The sequence below is a fragment of the Equus quagga genome, chromosome 11, assembly GCF_021613505.1.
Source record: "Equus quagga isolate Etosha38 chromosome 11, UCLA_HA_Equagga_1.0, whole genome shotgun sequence".
Classification (NCBI taxonomy): Eukaryota; Metazoa; Chordata; class Mammalia; order Perissodactyla; family Equidae; genus Equus; species Equus quagga.
Genome location: NC_060277.1, coordinates 82804028 through 82829215, shown reverse-complemented (window position 1 = coordinate 82829215; position 25188 = coordinate 82804028). Strand labels below are relative to the sequence as shown.

Sequence of the window (25188 nt, the reverse complement as noted above, 5' to 3'; positions counted from 1 at the left end):
GTGTTTTTAATAAGTCAGCACCTCTGTCTTTTATACCCAAATTCAAACCCAAGTTACCTTTCTCACCCATTCCCTGCTGTATACCTGAGTAATAACTATTAGCTTCACGGCAGTCAGGAAGGTGATTTAAGGCCAAGTAAGCTTGTTTCAATATTTGCAGTGGTTCTCAAAGTAGATAATAGAGTTAAATACTGTATCATCACTGAATGAATCAAAATAGTTGTACTGATAACCTGGCAGTAGTTACCTGGGAAAGTTACAGGCTTTCTAATATTCTTTTGTCAGTTTGGCCGTACAGGCATGAGAATGACTTGACTTGTAGCTGGTTGGTCACTACTCTTATTAATCCATATGCTGGTTTAGCCTTTGTCTTATCAACACTGCAAATCTGTTTTCTACCTCTCCCTCCTAACTTCTCCTTCCCACTGTCTTTTCCTTGTGTGCAAACTGATAGATGGTAATAGAAAAAATGGGCAGAGGCTTTGTACTCTAAACTTTGATATAACCAGACCTCTGTTATAGATCTTAATTCCCCCTTAGAGTTTTCACGGAGAGAGAGAAAGTGCCTCATTCCCTTTCCCACCGCCCTGCACAAATACCTAGAGGCAAACAGCCCACTATCCAAAGCTTTTGCTTGCCTCTGAGTGCAACTTTAATCTCCTAAGTAAAGGTGATTCAAGCATAAGATTCCAAAACTTCTGGAGAAGACCAGTTATAAGGGGAATTCTTTTCTAAGAGTTTGAGTTGGTTTTGTAATACTATTCAAATCATCAGTGAAGCCAGCTGTTTGTAATCCATGTGAATTATTTTAATAGTTACGTCAAGATAGTCCATGGCACTAAACAAAAAGCAAGATCATGAACATTAAAGCTGACAGCAGGATTGTGCGTATGAGGTCCACAAACACAATGAATTTAAATCATCTATTCTCATTGATTGCTAATCACACTACAGAGAATAATACAATATTAAAATATATCATCCTCAGTAAATTAATCTTCACTTAGAAATCTGATTGTTACAGGTAAAATATAGCATTTAGAACTTTCATTTAAAAATACAAATTTTATGAAAATTTTAAGAATGGGAATTATAAAAGTCAATGCTAAAGAAAATTCTACTTTCAGATTATGTGTATCTTAAAATACTATGAAAAATATTCTTTATTCTGAAAACAATGTCAGGAAGGAATACCTGAGTTCCTCTAAAACCACTAGTTCTAGTTATCCAATTGCTGTTTTGGTAAGATTAACAAGAAAACACATTTACAATTTAACACTGCAATGACCTGTTAAACAGGATAGAATAAATGTTGCATATGCATTAGGTTGAAGATTACTTATATATTTTTTTAAACATAGGATTCTTTCATTTAATCTTTTGATAAATTGGACTATACATTTATGTCTTATTATAATATTCTAAAACCATTTTGAAACATTTTCCTTAATTTCTAGCACTGAAAATCCATTGTAATGTCTTTAACAATAGTTACTTTAACCAAAAGAAATTAGTGTTTTGTGGTCTTAATAGTTTGTACAACTTAATATATTTGAAGGTGTGATGAAGTGGCTCCATCTTTCCATTTGTTTATATGGTCTGAAATCACAGTTCTGCACAGCGGACATGTTTTCTCTCTGTTAAACCATAACGTAATGCATTCTTCACAAAATATATGCTGTAAAGGAATTAAGAACTAGATTTTATACTTGGTAACATTTTAACTTTAAATTCATCACACTGCAGAGAATCCTACTCTTTACAGCTAAAAGGGATTTTGGAGATCACTAAACCCTTCATTTTACAAGTAAGAAAACATAGAAAGTATGGCATTCAAGAACACAAAGAGTGTGTTAGTGGTAGAGCCACTAGTGTTCTTTTGACTGTACTATCCATTTAACCACTTTTAATAAAATACAAGCCATCCCTAGGTGATAACTTTAAGATCAAGGATAATGGATTAATGAAGTCTTTGAGACTGCCAAAAAATCTAGGAAAGGTCCTTATACAATTCAATAACAAATGCTGATATTCTAAAAGACTAGCATCTAATTATTAAAAATGGCCTGTTTTCCACTTGCTTTGGTTTCCAATCTGCTATCTGAATTATTTTTCCACTTCATACACTGCATAAAAATCATTAGAACATAAGGGACAAGATTTAGCTAATCTACCAAGTCCCTAATTACAGTAATAAATTACTAGTATGTGCCTTGAATGCTACTTTCTGCTAAGCATTGTAGAATTTTTTTTTCCTTGTAACTAATGTAAGTCAAGGAGAAGTGCTTTATTTAGGTTTCTTAAAAATATAATTACCTGACAGATGAGAAGAATTGGCTTTTGAAATTCAGCTTGACATATTGAACAAATATCATCCACATCTGAACACTGTCTCTTGCTGGCAGCCACTCCATAAGTCTATGAAGATAAGAAGTTCTGTTCATCTGCAAATTTCTTTCTTTCCTGTTCCTCAAATACATAGGTGATGCCATTTTTCTCAATCTCCCTGGAACTAGGCATTTGAAAACTCTCCCGAAGAACATAAACATTTCAAAGCTGAACTACGTATCCAGAACTACGTTTTGATGGACTGCATGAAGGTGAACTTATTAAATAATACATAATAGGATCTTGGAAGATTATTAGATTCAGTGCATTCCTAAATAACGATAGTGCTTCAGATTCAACTGGCTTAAGAGACTGAGCAATCTAAAATATAACTAAGTAATATAAAATCTATATTCATGTATTATGTGACCCAGTATTGTCAAATTAAGCCTGTTTATTACCTACGGCAGTGGTTCCAAAAAGTCAAACCACAGCTTGGCTGGCTGAATTAACTCATGTGGAGAAACTGCTTTAAAAATAGACTGCTGTGCTCCACACTGGAGATTAAGTCAATAGGTCCAGACATACTGGGATGTGACCCAGGAATCTGTAATTTTTGAAAGCTCTCCAGGTGAGTTCAGTGTGAAAGGTTTAGAGACCACTGAACAGTGTCCTGCCACTAAATCTAAAAATAATTTTTTTTTTTAAAGATTGGCACCTGAGCTAACAGCTGTTGCCAATCTTTTTTTTTTTTTTTCCTGCTTTTTTCTCCCCCAATCCCCCCAGTACATAGTTGTATATTTTAGTTGTGGGTCCTTCTAGTTGGGGCATGTGGGACACTGCCTCAACATGGCCTAATGAGTGGTGCCATGTCCGTGCCCAGGATCCGAACCCTGGGCCGCCAAAGCGGAGCGTGCAAACTTAACCAGTAGGCCACGGGGCTGGCCCCTAAAAATAATTTTAATTATCATCCTTAAAGATCACAAAAGTCAGAGCATAGTACTCAGAAAAAATGATAAAATTTTACAAAGGAACTGCAATTGCAAAATGTAACTTGGGTAGAGTTATACTGTCAAAACTAACTGAACAATAAGCAATCCTTTGAATTTCCTTTTCTTCTAAAGTCCTAAAAAAAGTTTCTGATCTCTTCTAAGATCTTTATAACTTCCTCACCAAAATCAGTAGAATTTAGTTATTAACTAGATGTGACAAAATATTACAAATGAGATCAGCTTTTGGTAGAAATGATGGGGAAAAGGTGGCTGGACAGAAGTAAGAACACCCAGGTTCACTCATGGTAATGACAGCACAGCATGACTTGACTCATCAACCTGAAGTTGTGATCTAAACTTCTTGTACTAAATATCGAGGGTTACAATATCAAACTAAGACTCAAAGGATAAAAATATAAAAATTAAGATTTTTTGAGACTAGTCATATTATAGATTCCAGAAACAAATTGGGATAATGATGATCTTGGTGTGAATTTCCCTTCAGTAAAATGTTATTTAGCAAAGTACACTGCAGATACTCATGCTGACAAGCTTTTAAAATAGTACTCTTGTCTGGCATTTTTCAGGCTCCCTTCAGGTGAAGACTTATCCTCCTGGTGACTGCCTGGCAAAGTTAAGGAACATGTATATATTCCTGAGAGACTCAGGAATAAATCAAAGAGTTTTGATTACTGATATTCTCTCTGCCTCACAGAGAAAGAATATCAAAGTATTTCAGCATAAGCCTTACTAGATTAATGGCTGATACTCAATCAATTGAATAAACTTAACCAAAGCTGAACTCCCAATTTTATTATATCTTGTCTAAAGAAAGAAGTCTGAATAGGATGAAGCAAAACTTATTAGTACATTACTAACTTTATCTTAGGGAAAGGGTGCCCTGATCAGTTAGTTTGGTATACTTTGTAGATACAATCCATTTTTTTAAACATACATTTTTGTCAGATCCCCTGAGTCCTGACCAAGTAACTGTTAAGTACCTAATGGACTGCAAAGCTGAGGATCAAACTGTAATATCTGGTGGCCACACCTAAGTACTGAGAAACTTTGAGGCTACTAAATAGCAAAAAGCTGATGGTACCTTTCTCTGCCATTTGTAACATCAGTAGAATCATGTAATAATCAAGTTTATAATTGACACTGGAGTCTCAATTGTTAAATTCCATGCCGTGAACTTATCTGTGCATAAAGAATTGAGTATTGGTGGGAAAAATTTTCCAGTAAGAAAATTTCAAGGGACATAATTTTTGGTAATGAGCTTTTTTCATATAAATAAATTACAGTGGAGGCACTTTCACAGAAGCTGAATAAGGAGTTAAGAGATATACACAAAGCCACTATTTATTGATTAAAAAAGGAAGAGGAACAAAAGTTCATGACAATATTTTTAAGGGAATGTTTATAAACTCTTAAGACTGTCCAGTGATTTGAAGGGGTAAGAGAGACATTCAAATACATGAGCACTGCATTAACTTATCAGGTGGTTGTCAATGTGCAAGAAACTGATCATAGAAATAAAACTCCAAAATCATTATCAAAGCCCCAAATGCCAAAGTAGTAGAAAAGTTTTTTTAAAAAATCAAGTAGTTATGAAATCCACACTTGTAAAATTGCTAAAATAAAAAAATTTTATAACAAAGAGGTAAAAAGTGTTTTTCCATAACTGATAAAACATACTTACTGGTCGTGTAAAAAATATTCTCAAAACCCGTCTGAAAGTTCTTAGATGTCCAAAAAAGTCCAAAAGCTGAAAGAGGAAATAAACAAGAGATAATTCATTAAAGAGCCCTATCTGCTAAACCTAGAGATCAAAGCTAAAATCTAATAGCATATACTGATAGTAACTTAATGCTCATTGCATATCACAATTAATCATTTCACTTTCAATACATTTAAAATCCAATTATGGAATATTTTACTCAATTTATAGATTTCAGTCAACTCTTAACCAAAATGAAGTACATGTGAATACCTCGAATCACAATTTAGTCAAGACAAATATAAACTTATCTATGTGAAAGACAAGGCAATTTTACCTGGTTCACATGTTCTCAGCACATTTAGATTTTAAAGTTTCATAAAGTAATTCAGTTGAGGGAAGCAGGCATAGAGACAACAGGACAAGCTACTCCACTGATTTGGGAATTGTGTGTGTGACAGATGCTATTGTTCGGAATGGGTATGTTCTATTCTACTTGTTCCCCCCCTTTAGATAACCGATACTTTGTGGAGGTCCACTCCCCTAATAAAATCTGAGAACCACTGGATTAGGATAAAGATATATATTTCTATTTCTCCATTTGTAAGTAGATACAGAACCTCCTATTACTTCAAACGAGTGATATGAAGATAAACTACAAAACAGTTAAAGAGAAAAGCAGTAGTATGTAAAATCTATAATCATCATATGAATCATTATGCATGACAAGATTTATAACGTTACCTACTTTTAGTATGAGGTAGAGTAAAGCCAGCAATATCCCAAGACTCCATCTAGTTACATTACCAAACTCCCCATAGCTTATAAGGTAACGAAACCAAACTGGTATGGGAACAAAAGTTCGGTAATACTGACATAATTCTTCTAAAAGCATATACCAGTAACCCTAAAAAGGAAGGGGAGAGAAAACAAATAGAGCTACCCAAGGTATTTATATACAGAGCACAAATACTTCATATTGGATTGAGAACACAGTATATGAATAAGACAGGTAACTAAAATTATTCTTCATAATGGTTTTCACAGACTTTCTAAAGAATGACATAGTGAAATGTTTTATGTATACAAGTAAAACATATATCTTTGTCTTTGCTGATTACAAAATTTATATTAAAATTTTTATTAAATATGGGAAAAACACTGAATAACTCCATACCATCAGTTATCAATTACCAATTGATAATACCCTAGAGAAGTAAAGGAGTACAAATCTAAATATTTTTCCATATATGATGTGGGGACTGATTTTTAGATTATTCTGAAGCAAATATAATTCTGATTTTATTGGAATAGATTAATATTTAGGGTCAAGTCTTTGAGCAAGTGGTTGCCAGTGTGAAATAATAAAATTAGGTTATTTAGCAAACTGAAAAGTTACAAAAGGAGTCATTTAAATGAAGACTAAGTAGCATTAATATGATTGGCTAACATCGTTCCAATAAAACATATTAGTTTCTTACCTTGGATTTAAAAGGCATGATGAAAGAAGGCACCAATAAAATAAGGCATTTTAAGCCCATGAAGAGGAATTTGAGAATGAAGTCTGTAATTCCAACAATCCAGAGTACTTCCCAGAAGTTCGAATGGTCCAAAGTAGGATTCAAAAAAATTAAGCTACCAAGAGAAAAATATCAAAACTTACTAGAGCAACACACAAAGGTAAAATACTGATAGGGGTTTTAAATTTGCTACCAAATATTTTACTTTATTTGATGTGTAGAAAATATGAGTTTGGCAAGATGTTAGAGTTCACATAAATAGAATGGAAGACCATTTTGCTTAAAGAGATTTTAATGTTTGAATTTCAGATCTTTCCTCCATAGAATAAAGAAAAAGAACAGTCTTCCTTAACTTGTCAAGGTTGATACTTTTCTAGCCTATAATCTAAAAAATTCACTAAAACTAGACATCTGCCGTTCTCTCCTCAACCACCTTCAATCAGGATCTGTCTCCTTCCTCTACTGAATTCCTTGTCAAGATCACCACATCCTTCATCTTCCCTCCCTGAATTATTTTCTTCCTAGACTTCTGAACCACCCTTTCCTAGTGTTCTCATATGGTGGTTCCTTCTTAGTTTCCTTTGCTGCTGCTCCTCTAATCGTGGGCCTGTCCAGTCCTGGACCCTCTTCTCCGTCTATACTTTCTTTCCCTGGTTAGTCTTGTTGAGTCCTCTGGTTTTTAAATATCAACCATATGCCGATAACACCAAAATTTATAACCGTAATCTCTACTCTGAGCTCATGACATAGATCTGTAATCACTTTCTTAGCAGTTCTACATAGCTTCTTAAACTTAACATATTCAAAACAAAATTATTGAGTTTCCTCTCAAAACCAGCCCAGTCAAATGCTGCTACCGTCTAGCCAGTTGCTTAGACTAAAAACCCAGGGGTCATCCTTGATTCTTCTCCCTTCACCCACCACCTACCTATTCCACCCACCCAATCCAATCCAAGTGGTGTTGGCTCCACCTACAAACTATATCCCAGATTTGTCCACATCTCTCTAACTCCTCTGAAACCAGGCCTTCTAATCTGATTAAAGTCAAAAATTCAGAACATTTCCATCTGACATGGAAACTTAGTAACTACTGTCCTACAGCAAGTCTTCTCCTTACTAGGAGAAACAAGATCAGGTGTTCTCATCACACACACACACACAAAGGTAACCAAGGGAGGTGACAGATATGCTTGATTGTGGAATCATCTCACAATGTATACATATATCAAAACATCATGTATATATCTTAAATATATATGATTTTTATTTATCAAAAATAAAAAACAAAGACCAACAACAACAACCTAATGGTACTTAATAATGATTGATTGTATAAGTGAAAATTTAATATCAAAAATTAAATATTTATTGAGCACCTGCTAGGAGCCAAGGCACTGGGTATACAACTCTGAATAAGTCACTTACCCCTCTCAATCTTGGAAGAAGGCGGATAGGTAAAAATTGAACTCTAACAATAGGTATGCACAAGTAATATATATGTGTGAAATGCTACGGAATATATGATTACATAAAAAATGTGATTGTGTACTTGGACCTCTAATTACCTGTGATAAAGTGACTGAGAATGAAAGGTGTAATATAAAAGAACAGAAGATCCTGCTAAGAATACCAGTAACCAAGCACACTGAATCTTTGAGCACCTTTCCTGAAAAATAAACAATTTTATAATTTATTTTGAGTTACGCCAGAGTTTTAAATATCAGTAAACTATTTACTTTAATGACTAATTAACTTAGAACATTTTAATAGATTAATCTTAATAAAAACATAGAATACCTGTTAAATTGCACATATCACACTATTTTATATATCTTTAGCAAACAAAACAGAACTCCAACAAATTTTTTAAATGCAAGTTTCTTCATTGTATAAAAACATTACCTATGTTTCAAAGAAGCCAAATCTTCTACAAGCTGACATAAAGGACCCACCCAAATGCAAACTTTACCTCTGCAGCTCCCTATTTTTGCCTCCCCGAAAAAACAGAATTTTTAAAAATGCATTTATCAGGGTTTGTAAGTATAATTTTTAAAATTCTCAGACCATTAAATAAGAATTTAATAAAGTAATTTGTTTTTAACTTCACTTTTAAAATTAAATTTTAATTACTAATTTTTAATTGAAAGTGTTACTAGTTTTAAACCCTAAATTAAATTTTGATTGTTCTAACTAGAAATTTCCAGGTCAGAATGCATGATTCTTTACACAGATATAGCCCTTTAAAGTTGCTTGAAGGTGAAATTTTATAAACATATCCTATTTTTCTCAATAATTTATATGAATAGGACTCTTATAAGTTATGTTATGGAAAAACTTTTTGGGTTTAATTTTCTTTAAGAGATCTAAATAGTTCAATATCCATTTATTCAATGTACTTTTTTTTTTTTAAGATTTTATTTTTCCTTTTTCTCCCCAAAGCCCCCCGTACATAGTTGCATATTTTTTAGTTGTGGGTCCTTCTAGTTGGGGCATGTGGGATGCCACCTCAGCATGGCTTGATACTGGTGCCACAGCTGCGCCCAGGATCTGAACTGGCAAAACCCTGGGCTGCCGAAGTGGAGCGTGCAAACTTAACCACTCGGCCATGGGGCCAGCCCCTCAATGTACATTTTTTAAAACTATTTTAAACCTAAGAGTGCAACAGTTGAAGTTTTCAATGATTATATTAGTATGGTCAAATTAACTCATAAAACATGAAAGCACTTGACAAATCAGATCAAATAGTGCATTCTAAACCTTTTAATCCCTCTGTCTCGTTTTTCTTTATCAGGAACCCAACACACATTGAAAATAAGGTGAAACAATCAGCATTAGGACATTTATATAAAATTTAATATATCATGGATGTTACAATATATATATTTAAATTTGTCAAATAAACTGTCTTAATTCCTATTTCTCTCAAAAGTGAGTATATAATTCTACAGAGAGAAACATTTAATGATTTTTTAGTTGATTATTGTACTTACTCTTAGAAAAACCTGATTTACAATGCTTTTGTTTGCATACATAAAAGTTGTAAGCAGCCCAATTCCAAGAGAAATTCCTGTTAGAAAATAAGTTCCAGTTAATTGAAAGAAAAATATCAGTTAACACAATGACACGAATTTAAAGGAAACATATACAATTTTAAAAGCTAACGGAAAATAAGTAACTGAAATACATAGGTTAGATTACCAATAAAGAAAGAAAATTGAATTTACAAATGAAACAACTCAGTGTTTTATTATACTCTACCTGTTATATGCTGCATAACAAGTTTGACACTCAGAATCAAAATATATGGAAGACTTTTTTGCAACCACTTGAAGAGATACCGGAATTCTGAGACGGAGCTACTACCATGATCTCCAGACTCCGTGGCAGTCTCATCAGGCTGCCTGGCTTCATTGTGGGAGTGACTCCGTAAGCGACTATGTACACATCCATGGGTACGGCTATGGACACCTGACCTTATATTTCTGGAGCCTGGATTTTCAGCACATTCTTTAGGGATGGAGTTTATCTGGAGATGAACATCTCCAGAATGAAGACAAGAACCTTCTGTCAATCTTGTATGGGCACACTGGGAGGCTGAGGCATCCTCACTGCCTGCAGCTCCTGGAGGACTGTGCAGTTGGCTACAGTTGGCTTGCATGACCTTTGAATACTTTTTCTGTGATCCAGATTTCTTTGCTTTAGGGTTCTGTCTCCTAAAAATCAAAGAGCAGAACATATTCTAAGTAAACAGTTAAATACAGGCAATATATTGCTCACTAGGAATCCTTTATTCACTAAAGGAGAGGCTGATAATCACAGATGAATTATTTTCTGGTTTTCTGTCACTTATTACTGGACTCCCTCCTCCTTCCTTAATGCCAAGGCTCTGCTGTTCTAAACAAACTATCTTTAGGGAACACCTGCTACAAAAAAAAGTTCAGCTTCTGATGCCTCCAGTTCTCTAATGACAGAAGGAATCAGCAAAGTAGTCAAAGTATGGGTGCCTAGCAGATGTTAATAATTTGAGTACTAGTACTCATTCATACTTCAGTACAGTTACTTGCCCAACTGGAGCGGTTTCATCTCTGATGTAGATTCTACATTTCATAAAAGCAAGTCAGTATTTTTTAAAGCTTGGAAAGGCTGGGAAGAAAAAAACTAACTCTTAATGCCCTATGTATAATCATGGAGAACTAATAAACATTTCATTTAAGTGACCTACAAATTTCGTTTGATGCTCAAACAGCTTTCCCAAAGATAATAAAAAGGTTTCCAATAATTAATACCCGCCCCCCAAAAGAATGTTACCTAACTACCTTTAAAATAGGGAAATTTGGGGAGTCACCACGTAATTGCTAGGTGACTCTCTGGTTTGAATAAGGATAGTTACATAGTCTGCCCATTAAAAATGCCACCATCGGTTGGGGGGGGGGGGCGAGGAAAGAGAATACTGGCAGGAAGGATCCCTAAATGACCAGTGTGGGCAGCCGTCAAGGATGCCACAGTCGGGATCCCAGTTGAGGAAACGCAGACCTTATCCCCGACTGCCGGTTCTGGGGGAGGAAGCCAGGGTTAACATCAGGACATGTTCTGTGTCATTCTATTTCATTCGTGCGTTTGAATGTTTTTTTCAGTGACTGTACGGCAGTTTGGTTTTTAGTGCCTTTCAATTAAAGGCTTTCACCGATGCTCCGACGCCACGCGTGCTACGTATTTCCTCAAACCTCTGAAGACCGACGTCGGACGGGACAGTTTCAGTATCTTTTCCATCAATAAAAATATAGAATCCTCCCTCTTTCCTCCATGCACGAGCAAGAAAAGGGAGAAAAAAGGAAGAAAAGTAAACGCAAACAACGCTTCCGGAATCCCTAGGACAGTTTTCCACCCACGTTCGAGCTTCAAGTGCCTCAGTTATTCTCCCCAGAGCCCATCCGCAGCGGCCCCTCGCCCCCTCCGCCCGCTTCCCCCAGGCCTGACCTCTCATGATGAGCGGACCGACACCTCGGCAGCGGCTGCAGGAACAGCGAGAGACGCCAGCACAAGGCCTTCAGTCAGGGCCATCACCTTCAAATGCCAGTACCGGCAACTCCGGCCCAGCTTGGTGGTGGTGGTGGTGGCGGTGGCAGTGGTGGCGGCGGCGGCGCGCGCGACCCGGACGTCCTCACGCGCGCGTGCCCGCCCCTCGCGACGCGCAGAGGGATGGGCTGCGACGACGGTGCCGCGCGGGCGCGAGGCCGCCTGGGCGAGCTGGCTGGGGGCGGAGAGTGGGCTGTGCTTGAGAACGGCCTGCAGGCGTCTGCCTTAAACCACAAGCCGCCGTCACGTATGTGCTTATGTATGTGAAATCCGCCACACGCCTCAGAGCTGAACGTTTTGGGGTTAAATGTTTTGGCTTCGAGAACCTGCCTTCAGAGGAGGGGCCTGAAGTTGGAGTCTGTCCTGTCCCCGCCCCCGGCTCGCCCAGCAGGGTCCCGGGCAGCTTCCCCGCGGAGGCTGCCCATCCCCCTGGTCGCGATTCGCCCTCATCTGCCGGGACCGACTTGGAGGAGCCAAGTTGATGAGGGGTTCGGCGCGTCTCTGGAAACGCGGGGCTGGGCGGGGCGAGAGCGTTCGGGTTTCCGCGTTCGGGTTTCGCGAGCTTAACTCCCTACCCACTTATGGCTGGGTGGTGAAGTTTTAACTGAACTGAGTTTTCATTACAATCCTCAAGTTGCACTGTGTGAACTAGGCCCTGGCAAAACCTGAGATTGGAAGCAAAGAGAAGTAAGGAAGAGTTTAGGTGGAGGTGGAAGTAGAAGTTAGATTTTAAAAACCCTCTTGTACGGGGTATAGGGAACCCTGTACTATCTTGGTTATAATACTGTTAACCTAAAACTGTTCTAAAATAAAAAGTTAAGAAAAAGTTTAAACAAAACAGGAGACAAAAACCCTGCCTCTTCATCCCCGGCCAAAATAGATTTTAAATGATACTAAATGTATTCCATAAATCTCCCCCATCCACCACAACCGCCAATAGCCTTTCCATTATGAACCACAAGCTTTTTTACCTTTGATAGAAATTGACGTCAAGTAAATACTGCCTGATAGTCTGCCTACAGTTCTTGAAATTATTCCATGTCATTTCGACCAAACTAACTTGGGCGAGGGATCCAGTCTTTCCTGACTAGAGAGGATAAATTTGCATAGATATGCACACATGTGTCAGTTGAATGAATACCTTGTGAAAAAAGCGATACTTTGTCTTTTTGGTAGTCACTTCCTGATTTAAAACCATTCACAACTTTGCCCAAGTTAGTTTGCTGGCGTGTTATTTTGGAGGCTCCTTAACCATGAAATTGTTTGCACCTTCTTTTCTCCTATATCACAACCGGAATCTACTGTTTAATCTCAATTATCCACTTAGAGGCTGTACTTAGATTAGTTCTATTACTAAACCATTTCCCTTGGTTAGAAAGGCACTCCCTACCGCCCCGCCTCCGGAAAACCGGTATTAGATCTGCTTCGCACTATCCATTAAAATGCTCGCTTTTTTAATCTATTCCTAAGTTTCCATGAGCTTGACTAATGTAAGTCTTCCTGACAAATTAGGTTTCTGGGTCAGTAAGCTGTCTTAGTATGTTTGGGCGGCAGACTGGGTGGCTTATAAACAACAAACTTCTCACAGTTCAGGAGTCTGGGAAGTCCAAGATCAAGGCTCCAGCAGGTTTGTTGTCTGGTGAGTACCTGCTTCCTTCTTCATAGATAAACAGTGTCTTCTCAGCTGTGTCCTCACCTGGTGGAAGGGTGGAGGAAGCTGTTTGGAATCTCTTTTATAAAGGTAGCGATGTCCAACCCCCCCCCCCCCCCCCCCCACGCCCTCCCCTCCCACCCCTACTCCTAATGCCATCACACTGGGGGTTAGGATTTCACCATATGAATTTGGGGACACAAACATTCAGTCTGTAACAAAGGCTGAGGGCCATGCTCAGGACTGGAGTGAGTTTTTCAAGGAGACTTATTTGTATATCTTTTACCATTCCAACTACAACATGGATAATTTTGTTTTAAACTTTAAAATATATGGGAATTTAGGAAACAGAAAAAAGAGACTCAATCTCAGATGTTCAAGCTACAGCCACAATGGGGCATCAGTATGTTTTAGTACATTGATAATTTTATTACATTTGGTACATTTGTAAATTTAGTACTTTTATCCACCTTAATGTAATGTTTAAAGTCTCATTTTAATATATTCATAACATAAATTGAAGGTATTTTGGTGCGTATTGAAAGTTTATTAGTACACTTGGAACTGCATTCCACGCAAGTAACTTGACAGAAAAGTAGCATTTGAAGAAGTAGAGTACTGAGTTGATGACAAGATTTGACAGTGACAGACTTACCTGATAAATTTTCTTTCTACTGGCATCTGGAATGTTGGAAATGAACATTTTAATTGATTGATTCCAAAAGCATTTGCCGAGTACTTACTAAGAGTCAAGGTACTAGATGTTGGAGAATAGACATTAAAAAAGACATAATCCCCATCCCACAGTGAAATAAGTTGTTAGATCTCCAAACAAATAATTATAGTATGTTGGACTAAACACTATAATTGAAGGTTGTATGAGATGCAGTGAAAGCAAGAAGTGGGAGCATTTAACTATGTCAGGCAAAAAATGCTTCATCAAATTTGTGGCATTTGAGATGTATCTTGAAGAATAAGTTGAAATTTGCCAGGACACAAGCAGTAATAGCACTTGCCAGATAGAAACAACATTAAGTGGAAAGTTGTAGTATTGAAATACCATGGTCCTTTGAAGGACTTAGTTTTTTGTTTCTGAAAGAGGAGAGTGCATATGAGGGAACAGTAGTAGTAAAAGTAGCTAGAAATGAAAGGGTCTTATTTAGGACTTTATTAGTTTATTCTAATGGCCAAAGGGAAGTTGTTGAGTTTTAAGCAGCAGAGTTATGTGGCCAGATTTGTGTATCCAGAAAATTCACATGCTAATAGTGTACGGCAATGCAAGCTCAATTAGAAGACTACAGTCATGCATCACTTAACACTGGAATACATTCTGGGAAAGGCGTCATTAGGTGATTTTTTCATTGTGTGAACATCGTCGAGTGTACTTACACAAACCTAGATGGTATTGCCTACTACACACCTAGGCTACGTGGTACTAATCCTATAAGACTACCGTCGTATATGCAGTCCGTTGTTGACTGAAACGTTATGCAGGACATGACTATATTGTAAGTAGTGGAGGTAGGAGATGAGAAGGTCCTGAACTCCTCAGTGAAGTGGGATTCAAGAGGAAGAATGAGATTGGAGAGATTTAAGGAGATGGAATCAACGGGATTAAGTGTGGTAGATTGTTGCAGTTATGCTCCCTTCTCAAGCCAGTTTTTCACACCTACCTGTATCCATACCCTTGGGTAGTCCCCTCCCAGGCTGACTGACTCATGTGACTTGCTTTGGCCATTGGGATAATAGCATCCTGATCTTGGTAATTTGTGTCATCTTTGTTTTTTTCTTGATTAGTGTGGCTAGAAGTTTATAGATTTTATTGATATTTTCAATGAAATTTCGTTTCATTTATTTTGGTTTATTTATTTTTCTCTATTGTTTTCCTTTTAAAAATTTTATTGATTTCTGCTCTTTATTATTTCCTTTTTTCTGTTTGCTTTGGATTTAATTTGCTCTTCTTTATCTCATTTCTAAAGGTGGAAGTTTAGAGATTTGAGCTCTTTATTCTCTTCTGGTATAAGCATATAATTTTATACATTTCCCTCTAAGCACTACTTTGGCTGAATCTCATAAATTTTGATATGTTGTATTTTTATTTTAACTCAGTTCAAAATATTTTCTAATTTTTTTTGTGACTTCTTCTTTGACCCATGGGTTATTTAGAAGTGTGTTGTTTAATTTCCAAATATTTGTGATTTTTCCAGATATCTTTCTATTATTGGTTTCTAATTTAATTCTAATATACTCAGAGAACATACTTTTTATCATTTTAATTCTTTTTTTCATTTTATTTATCTTATTTTATTACTTTATTTTTTTGAGGAAGATTACCCCTGAGCTAACTGCTGCCAGTCCTCCTCTTTTTGCTGAGAAAGGATGGGCTAACATCCGTGCCCATCTTCCTCTGCTTTATATGTGGGATGCCTACCACAGCATGGCGTGCTAAGCAGTGCTGTGTCCGAACCTGGGATCCGAACCAGCGAACCCCGGGCCACCAGAAGAGGAACATGCGCACTTAACCGCTGTGCCACCGGGCCAGCCCACATGATTTTAATTCTTTGAAATGTTTATTGTGACCTAGAATATGTCCTAGAATATGACCTAGAATATTGATAAATGCTCCAGGTGCGCTTGAAAAGAGTGTGTATTCTGCTGTTGCTGGGTAGAGAATGTCTTATTAGGTCAGGTTGATTGACAGTGTTGTTCAGGTCTTCTCAATCTTTGCTGATTTTTTGTCTAGTTATTCTATCCATTGCTCAGATAAGTACTGAAGCCTCCAAGTATAATTATGGATTTGTTTACTTATCCTTTCAGTTCTTTCAGTTTTTGCATCATATATTTTGAAGATCTGTTTTTAGGTCCAAACACAATAAGAATTCTTAAGTCTTCTTGGTAATTTTATCCCTCCAACTTCGTATAATATCCCTCTTTATCCCTGGTAATAATGGCAACTCCATTTCTTTTCATTAGTGTTTTCATGTTATATCTTCTTCCATCCTTTTACTCTTAACCTATCTATGGTTTGCTTATTTTATTTTACTAGAATCTTTTTTTTAAAATCCAATATGACAATTTCTGCTTTTTTTTTTGCTGAGGAAGATTCATCCTGAGCTAACATCTGCTGCCAAACTTCCTCTTTTTGTATGTGAACCACCACCACAGCATGGCCACTGACAGATGAGTGGTGTAGGTCTGCTCCAGGAGCCTAACCCAGGCTGCTGAAGTGGAGTGTGCTGAACTTAACCACTAGGCAACCAGGGCTGATCTGACAGTTTCTGCTTTTAATTGGTGTGTTTAGACCATTTACATTTAGTGTAATTCTTGATATGATTGGAGTTAGTTTACCATTTTATTATTCGTCTTCTGTTCATTCCATCTTTTTTGTTTCTCTCTTCTACCTTTTCTGCCTTCTTTTGGATTATTTGGATATTTTTAGTATTCCATTGTAATTTATCTATTGGTTTTTTTGGTTATCTGTCTTTATTTTTTTTTTCAGTTTCTTATTTTTAATTGTGGTAAAATACACATAACATAAAATTTACCATCTTAACTATTTTTAAGTGTATAGTTCTGTATTGTTAAGGATATTTGCATTGTTGTGCAATCTCCAGAACTTTTTCGTCTTGCAAAACTGAAACTCTATACCCATTAAGCAACAACTCCCCATTCTCCCTCACCCCAGCCCCTGGCGAACACCATTCTACTTTTGGTTTCTATGAATTTCCCTATTCTGTATACTTTATATAAGTGGGATCATACAGTATTTGTCTTTGTGACTGGCTTAGTTCACTTAACATAATGTCCCCAGAGTTCCTCCATGTTGTAGCATGTGTCAGGATTTCCTGCCCTTTTTAGGCTAAATAATATTCCACTGTATGTATATACCACATTTTGTTTATCCATTCATCTGTTGATGGACACCTGGGTTGCTTCCACCTTGAGGCTATTGTGAATAATCTGCTATAAACCTGGGTATTCAAATATTCTTTGAGACCCTGCTTTTAGTTCTTTTGAAGGTGGAAGTGGAAGTAGAATTGCTGTATCAATTTTTAATCTTTTTGAGAAACTGCCATATTGTTTTCCATAGCAGCTGCAGTATTTTACATTTCCACCAACAGTGCACAAGCGTGCTAATTTCTCCACATCCTCACCAACGTGTTATTTTTTTTCTTTTCTTTCCTTTCTTTTCTTTTTTGATGGTAGCCATCCTGATGGGTATGAGATGATATCTCATTGTGGCAGGGTTTTTTTTTAATCAAGCTTTATTGAGATATAATTGACATGTAAGCATTGTGGTTTTGATTTGCATTTCCATAATGATTAGTGATGTCAAGCATCTTTTCATGTGCTTGGTGACCATTTGTATATCTTCTTGGAGATGTATTATTTTTTAATGGTTACTCTAAAGATTATAATATACATCCCTAACCTTTCACAGTCTATTTGGAGCTAATGTTTTTTTTTTAAAGGTTGTATTTTTTCTTTTTCTCCCAAAGCTCCCTGGCACATAGTTGTGTATTTTTAGTTGTGGGTACTTCTAGTTGTGGCATGTGGGATGCCGCCTCAGCATGGCCTGATGAGAGGTGCCATGTCCACGCCCAGGATTCGAGCTGGTGAAACCCTGGGCCACTGCAGCGCAGCACGTGAACTTAACCTCTCGGCCACGAATCCGGCCCCCACTTGGAGCTAATCTTTTATAACTTCAGGTAAATTGTCAGTCTTACAACCATATAGGTCCCTTTGGTTTTCTCCTTTCTGTTATAATTGTCATGTTTATTACATCTATATCATTTGAAAACTGCGTTAGACGATGTTAAAGTTTTTTCTTATAACAGTCATACATTATTTTTATTTTTATTTTTTGAGGAAGATTAGCCCTGGGCTAACATCTGCTGGCAATCCTCCTCTTTTTGCTGAGGAAGACTGGCCCTGAGCTAACATCCGTGCCCATCTTCCTCTACTTTACATGTGGGATGCCTACTGCAGCATGGCTTGCCAAGCGGTGCCATGTCCACACCCGGGATCCGAACCGGTGAACCCTGGGCTGCCAAAGTGGAATGTGCGAACTTAACCGCTGCGCCACCGGGCCGGCCCCCAGTCATACATATTTTAAAGAAAATTGTATGTGTAATGAGAAAACCCCACACACTTGATGTCAGAAGTGTTCTGTGGGTAGAGAAACAGTTTTCCTTTAATTGATGTCAGAGCAATGAGGTTTGCTAGAACAGCCCCTGGCTCAGGGAAAAGTGGTTTGTGAAGAGAAAGGATGAAAGGATGGTGGATGAGGAAGCTCTGATCCCTGGATGGCTGCCTAGTCACCCATGGTATAAAACTGCAACTGCACTGCAGTCATTTACTAAAGGTGAAAAGTACCAATGGAATTTAGAAATGGTGGCAGGCCCAAGTCCTGAGGAGTTGGCTTGTTGGATATGTAAGGAAATGCAAAATAATAAGCTTACTAACCACCAACACTTCCATGAATTTCAGCTTCTTTCTGCTTTATTGTGTGAATGCTCAATTTGTTCTTAATGACCATACGTGGCCCACTTTGGCAAGCAACATGCCGCTTTTCAAAAGATCTAAGATTTTTATTTTCTTGTCGAGAGAGAGCATTTTATGATCCCTCTTAGCCTTTGAGGGATTGCTTTGACCACTTAGTTGCTTTTTAGGAGCCATTTTTTTTCTCCCCAAATGACCCCAGTACATAGTTGTATATTTTTAGTTGTGGGTCCTGCTAGTTGTGGCATGTGGGACGCCACTTCAACATGGCTTGATGAGCTGTGCCGTGTCCACGCCCACGATCCAAACCGGTGAAACCCTGGGCCGCGGGAGCAGAGCGTGTGAACTTAACCACTTGGCCACGGGGCCAGCCCCAGGAGCATTTTTTCACAGAAACAAAGGGTACACACAACACAAATGGTGAACAGATGAAACCAAAAGCAAACAATGCTCAAACGATGAGTTCTGGAGAGAGACTGAGGACCTGTGAAATGGCGGGAGGCTACAGCAGAGTATGCCTGCACGTCACTGCATTCGCATGATTCAGTGCAGTGCTTGGCATGTGGCAAATTCAAGTTTTACTTTTTGAAGCTTTCTTGAATTTTTTTCAAATATTTTTGATCTATGATTGGTTGAATCCGTGAATGTGCAACCTGTGTATATGGAGAGCTGACTGTATTGTAAAACAGAAGGCATATAAATCTGCCCTTCAAACAATATTAATTGGATATGCTAAATAGGATGCAATAAGATTGCCTGAGTCCAAATAGTATAGAGTAGAAGCTGGAGTGCTGATACGGAGAAACTCTTTGTGCAGTAGCTCTATGTGGAACATAGACTGAGGCTATAGCAAAAGCCTGTGGGCATCTCACGGTGTTGACTACTGGGACTTTGGTCCAGAGAATTCCTATATGAGGGGCATTTAGTAGCTTGCTATCAGATGTTAATTAAAACTGCCCCTATGACCAAAGGATGTAAAATAAACTTGAAACCTGAAATGCCTATGATGTCTTGGGTGATGTCAGAAAAACACTCTACTGGGGAGGCCAGTGCCCAGAAGAGTTCCATAATGAAAAGGAAATGGTTATACAAGATCATGCTACCTCTGGAATGCAAGGATGAGATACTTACTCACAAGCAGAGAGGCTCTTTTCTCCTAGGACTGACTTTGAAACTGTGTGAGGAGCTGCCAGATGCCATTCTGTCATCACTTGGACGGTGCCTTATAAACACCTCTCAACTAACCAGCAAAGAGCGACTTGGTTTATTGATGGTGGTTGTAAGGTAAATGGACAACATCCTCTTTGAAGGCCACTACTCTGATCCAAGAAGGTAAAAGCAAATCATCTTGGTGGGCTGAATTGCATGCTATTTTCCTAGCAGTCATGGAAGAATTGAACAATGATAAAAGCCCCTATGTTGGGGCAGGCTCCGTGGCCGAGTGGTTAAGTTCGCGCGCTCTGCTGAGGCAGCCCAGGGTTCGGATCCTGGGCGTGGACACGGCACCGCTCATCAGGCCATGTTGAGGCGGCATCCCACATCCCACAACTAGAAGGACCTGCAACTAAGATATACAACTATGTCCGGGGGGTTTGGGAAATAAAGCAGAAAAAAAAAAAAAAAAAAAAAAGATTGGCAACAGTTGTTAGCCCAGGTGCCAATCCTTAAAAAAAAAAAAAAAAAGCCCCTGTGTTTTGGTTTTTATCGACTCATCGACAGTGGCCAATGAAGGGCAATGGGAACCTGGCTTATTAAAGGGATGCCTATGTGGGCCACAGCTCTGTGGAGATCACTATGGAAATCTGAGGGGACATTAAAGTAGAACATGTTGATGCCCATCAGAAGAACTCCCTTCTTGGACATTTTGAATATTATACTGTGATACTCTGAGTCCTATTAAAATCTTCTGAAGAAAGTTGATTTTTGTTGCTGTTTTCAGCAGTCAGTCATCCTGGTTGGACTGAGACTGCAAGGTCTATCTTGCCTTTTTTTCCCCTATGGGTTCCAAGGTCAGGACAGTTGTCAAAGCCTGTGCCCTGTTACTTTGGATCTGTCCTACGTCTGTGCTACTCAGGGGTTAGTCTCGTACTTGTGCTTTGCTTTATATTGTTCGTTTCTCAAGGACTCTGCTATGCTGCTTTGGAGTGTTCTCTGTATGTGTACCTCAGAAATCAGCCCTGGACATATGCTGGTTCATACATAGAACCCTTTTTCCAGCTCTCTCTTCTGTAGAATCTTCCTCAACTTCCTGCCTCTGTTCTATAACTAGAATGATAGGGGTCCTCTAGGAGTTTTAGTTGCCTGTGCCACAGCAAGAGAAAAAGAGGGAAGAAGAGGATAGGGATTTCTCCCCCACAACTTTCTGAGCCCCAGGGACCAGTTTTCTCAGTTCTTTTGTCTCTAGGAATTCTAGCTGCCCATGCTACCACTGCCACAACTTTATTGGGCACCTACTCTTAAGTCAAACTCACACGTACACACACTCACACACAAAGGGAAACTCGTTTCTGCATGGGCCCCTTGTCTAAGTTTGCCTCTTCTACTCAATACTGCTTTTGTTTACATTTCAGAGTGCTCAGGTAGTTGCTTTTTGTATTTCATCCAGACTGTTTGGTTATAATCAGCAATAGAGACAGGCTTTAGTGGACTACTTCGTGGCAGGCACTGGAATCTCTAAATACTTATTTCTTGAATTAGCTGTTTAATATTTGTCTCTTCCACTGTGCTCAATGTCAGCAGGGACTATTTTGGTTTTGTTCATTACTGTATCCTACAGTAATAATTTTAGGCATATACTAAGTAGCCAATAAATATGTATTGAATAAATGAATGAATGGACACTTCGGACCTCATCTTACTTGACATTTTTGCAACCTTCTATGTTATGGATTGTTCTCACCTGGAATCTTCCTTCCCTAGGATTCCATATTGCTATATTCTACTGGTTTCCCCACCTCTCTAGCCTTCCTTTATAGGCAAGTTGCTGTTTCTTTATGAACCTTACAGCTTCAGAAATTGCTTTTGAAAAGGGGACACCTACATGGTCAGCCCACATAGGCCCAAGTACAACCTTAGTAATAAATGCTCAGTCACCATTTCATCATCCTAGAACAGAGTAGGTATTTGTTAACTGCATGTGGCGTTCCTTTGTTGTCCTCTTGTTAACTGTGATTAGGTCCTCTACAACTCTTTTTCCCACGTATATAGCTTATTATTACTTTCCTGTGCGAACTCTTTCTATAATATAATTTTCAAAAAGTTAAAAACATGATTCATATAAAAGAAAAATGTTTCAAGTATTTTATGCAACTTGTTAATTAATGAGAATGTATAAGATATTAAGACTGGTTCAAAGCAAAATTCAAGGAACAGGGAATTTATATAATCAAAGGAATGCTGAAAAAAAATTGTCAATAGATTCAAATTCCTACAAAGCAAAAGACATACTATTTGGGCTTATGGTTTTTTTTTTTAAAGAGTTACATCTTTTATTTTATTTATTTATTTATTTATTTTTTGTTTGTTTGTTTGTTTTTTGGAGGAAGATTAGCCCTCAGCTAACCACTGCCAGTCCTCCTCTTTTTGCTGAGGAAGCCTGGCTCTGAGCTAACATCCGTGCCCATCTTCCTCTACTTTATATGTGGGACGCCTGCCACAGCATGGCTGCCAAGCAGTGCCATGTCCGCACCCGGGATCTGAACCAGCGAACCCCAGGCCGCCGAAAAGCGGAACGTGCGAACTTAACCGCTGCACCACTGGGCCGGCCCCTTATTTATTTATTTTTAAGGTATTCTTTTTGGTGAGGAAGATTGGCCCTGAGCTAACATCTGTTGCCAATCTTCCTCTTTTTTTTCCTCCTCAAAGACCCTGTACATAGTTGTATATCCTAGTTGTAAGTCCTTCTAGTTCTTCTATGTGGGAGGCCGCCACAGCATGGCTCAATGAGCGGTGTGTAGGTCTGTGCCCAGGATCTGAACCAGTGAACCCCGGGCTGCAGAAATGAAGTGTATGAACTTTACCTCTATGCTACCAGGCCAGCCCCTGGGGTTATGTTTTTTACCAGATGGAAAACAATTAAATCTCTACCAGGAGATCTGTATTTGTATTTCTGAGGATAGGAATAGTTTGCATTGCTCTCTGACAGGAAGAGCAGTTGCTTTGTTATCAGTTACCTGCAAGTTAACTGCTACCCCTATAAAGTTGTAAAATAGCCTAGTCAATAGAAAGTCAAATTAGGATGCACACCCCTACATGATCAGATAATTCCCAGAGTCTACTAAATTACATCCTGCATTCTATTGAAAGGACCCCTATTGCCAACTGTTGGATATTTTTCATAATTTTTTTTGCCCTAGACAAGAAAACTGCTTTCTATAGGGGAGCAAAATTTGCTACCCTAAAACATGTCTCTTTGGTATGAGGATTATCTTAAGCTGATTATTTTTAATAAACAGAAAGAGTCAAGAAATTTTGTTTTTTCACTTCTTCCTTAACTGCCTAAAAGAATTTAGATCAAGGGCCTGTTCCAGGAAGAAGAGCTAGCACCAGAGATACCGACAAAGAATATATGAGCTAGGTTTGGTAGATGGGAAAACTTAGCAAGGCCTGTTTGATCATAATCCTCTCTATGTCCCACTTTCTCTGCCTAGCATGGCAAACTTTTGTTTACCAAACATTTGCTTTCCCATCTTCTTGTAAATTGTCTTCCTCCGCTTTAAAGTCTCAGACCCCTACCCCCTTTCTCCTTAGCTCAGGATGGCACATAAACCTCAATTGCCTCAATGTCTAGGAACCTCATATCTTTGAGGTTCCTGTACGTATGTAATTTAAATTTGATTTTCTCCTGTTAACCTGTCTCAAGTCAATTTAATTCTTAGACCAGCCAGAAGAACTTAGAAAGGGAGGAGGAAAAATTTCTTCTCTTCCAACATTTCTCTTTTCCTTTGTGCCTGTCCCCCTTCTCTCATAGAAGGATTTTTCCTGTCCTCATGACCAGTTATATCTCTTTCTTTCTTTAAATCTTGGCCTCAACTTGCTTCCTTTGAACACAGATTTTTGTTTTTTCCTTATTCTGCCTTTATGCAATGTCTCTGATCCTCAGTTGTTCATTCCCTAAACATTTGGAAAGTAATTTGGAGTGTTAGTGTTTCATTTTTTGGGATAATAAGATAGTATTATTTTTATTAAAAATGTTCATTGTTGGTTTGGCATATGTGTATATTATATTCCAAGTTTTACTTTAACCTCCAGGTATAAACTACAATTGATCTTTTTTTTTTTTTAACAGAAATTGTACAGACTAATTCAAGGATGGAAAATGCATAGCACTTGTGCTACCACTCTACCTGCACATCCCTGTGGCACATATTGACAGTTGATAGCAAACTCATTCTCATTCAGCCTGAACTCAGCCTCCGATTCCTTCTTAACACAGAATTCCAGGCATTCACTATCAATTAGTTGTAGTTGTCACAAAGTGGACATATTTGAAATAAATGCTTTTAGGAAAAATGTCACAGAATAATATGGTTCTAGAGTTGGTGAATAAGGAAGAAATTTTTGTCTCTCTCTGCAAAATAAAAATATCTTTTGGGAATTGTTCTAAGTTAATTAGTTGTGTGAAGTCGATTATGTTTATAGTCTTAAAAAGTATATTTTCCTATGCTTTTTTTACCTTAAAATCCAAATTATCAAAGTAGATTCATTTCTTTTTTCTTTTTTAAATTGGCACCTGAGCTAACAACTGTTGCCCATCTTCTTTTTTTTTTCCCCTGCTTTTTTCTCCCCAAATCCCCCCAGTACATAGTTGTATATTTCAGTTGTGGGTCCTTCTAGTTGTGGGATGTGGGACACCGCCTCAACATGGCCTGATGAGCGGTGCCATGTCCGCGCCCAGGATGTGAACCCTGGGCCGCCAAAGCAGAGCATGCGAACTTAACCACTCGGCCACGGGGCCGGCCCCTAGATTCATTTCTCATATAAAAATTTATTTCTATCATGTAGCTCAGTGGCTAACCATCCAGAAAATAAAGATATGCATTTATTAACCTATTGTCAGTGCTTTTTTTTCCCCCCGCAACTTCACAACTTTTGTTTGTGGTTCCTGTGCTTTGTCTCAAAAATACCTTCTCTCTCTGCCCCAACAGTGGGCAGGGAGAGGGTGGCAAAAAATAGAAGACATCCCTCCTATTGCACAGGTACACTACCTGACCAGGGCCAGGGGGCCTCTCAGTACATTCTCAGATCCTTGTTCGGGAGGGGGATGGATGACTGGGATGGCCTCACACGCGAGAGGGGGACCTCCAGGGCAGCCACTCTGGTCCTGGCTTCTGGTCTTTGTGCTTCTTAGTCCTTGGTGCCTTCTTGATCCTGCCTCCAGCCTCAGTTTTCTCTCATTGA

The 25188-nt window shown here is 38.3% G+C and overlaps 2 protein-coding genes and 1 long non-coding RNA gene across 5 annotated transcripts; 2 read left to right on the top strand and 1 right to left on the bottom strand.

The window, feature by feature from the left end:
• Positions 1-784: 784 nt before the first annotated feature.
• Positions 785-11690, bottom strand: RNFT1 (ring finger protein, transmembrane 1). Of its 2 annotated transcripts, XM_046676817.1 has the most exons (9): positions 11538-11690; positions 9819-10273; positions 9551-9627; positions 8126-8226; positions 6522-6675; positions 5789-5947; positions 5023-5088; positions 2317-2418; positions 785-1678 (listed from the first exon to the last, which is right to left on the bottom strand). In XM_046676817.1, the coding sequence occupies exons 2-9, from the start codon at positions 10216-10218 to the stop codon at positions 1544-1546; spliced, it is 1194 nt and encodes a 397-aa protein (XP_046532773.1). In that variant the 5' UTR covers positions 10219-10273; positions 11538-11690; the 3' UTR covers positions 785-1543. The 2 variants fall into 2 exon arrangements, with proteins under 2 accessions (XP_046532773.1, XP_046532774.1); XM_046676818.1 differs by lacking the exon at positions 5789-5947.
• On the top strand, positions 11631-17844 carry LOC124247488 (forkhead box protein D1-like). Of its 2 annotated transcripts, none has more exons than XM_046676819.1 (2): positions 11631-11895; positions 17787-17835. In XM_046676819.1, exons 1-2 carry the CDS (start codon positions 11631-11633, stop codon positions 17813-17815), a joined length of 294 nt encoding a protein of 97 aa, XP_046532775.1. In that variant the 3' UTR covers positions 17816-17835. The 2 variants fall into 2 exon arrangements, 1 of the variants encoding a protein (XP_046532775.1); XR_006890748.1 differs by having other exon boundaries at positions 11864-13275; positions 17787-17844.
• A 37-nt stretch (positions 17845-17881) lies between these two features.
• On the top strand, positions 17882-24539 carry LOC124247318 (uncharacterized). Its single transcript, XR_006890678.1, has 3 exons — positions 17882-17996; positions 19950-20121; positions 24077-24539. It is a non-coding gene; the product is annotated as an uncharacterized LOC124247318 (long non-coding RNA).
• Positions 24540-25188: the final 649 nt, after the last annotated feature.

Coding starts and splice junctions, on each gene's coding strand:
- RNFT1 (XM_046676817.1), bottom strand. CDS start 10,218: ATGCAAGCCAACTGTAGCCAACTGCACAGTCCTCCAGGAGCTGCAGGC. Junction 9,628..9,818: donor TGTTATGCAGCATATAACAG/GTAGAGTATAAT, acceptor ATTTTCTAACAG/GAATTTCTCTTGGAATTGGG. Junction 8,227..9,550: donor TAAATCAGGTTTTTCTAAGA/GTAAGTACAATA, acceptor TTTATTTTTCAG/GAAAGGTGCTCAAAGATTCA.
- LOC124247488 (XM_046676819.1), top strand. CDS start 11,631: ATGCCAGTACCGGCAACTCCGGCCCAGCTTGGTGGTGGTGGTGGTGGC. Junction 11,896..17,786: donor GCCGTCACGTATGTGCTTAT/GTATGTGAAATC, acceptor TTTCTCCCAAAG/CTCCCTGGCACATAGTTGTG.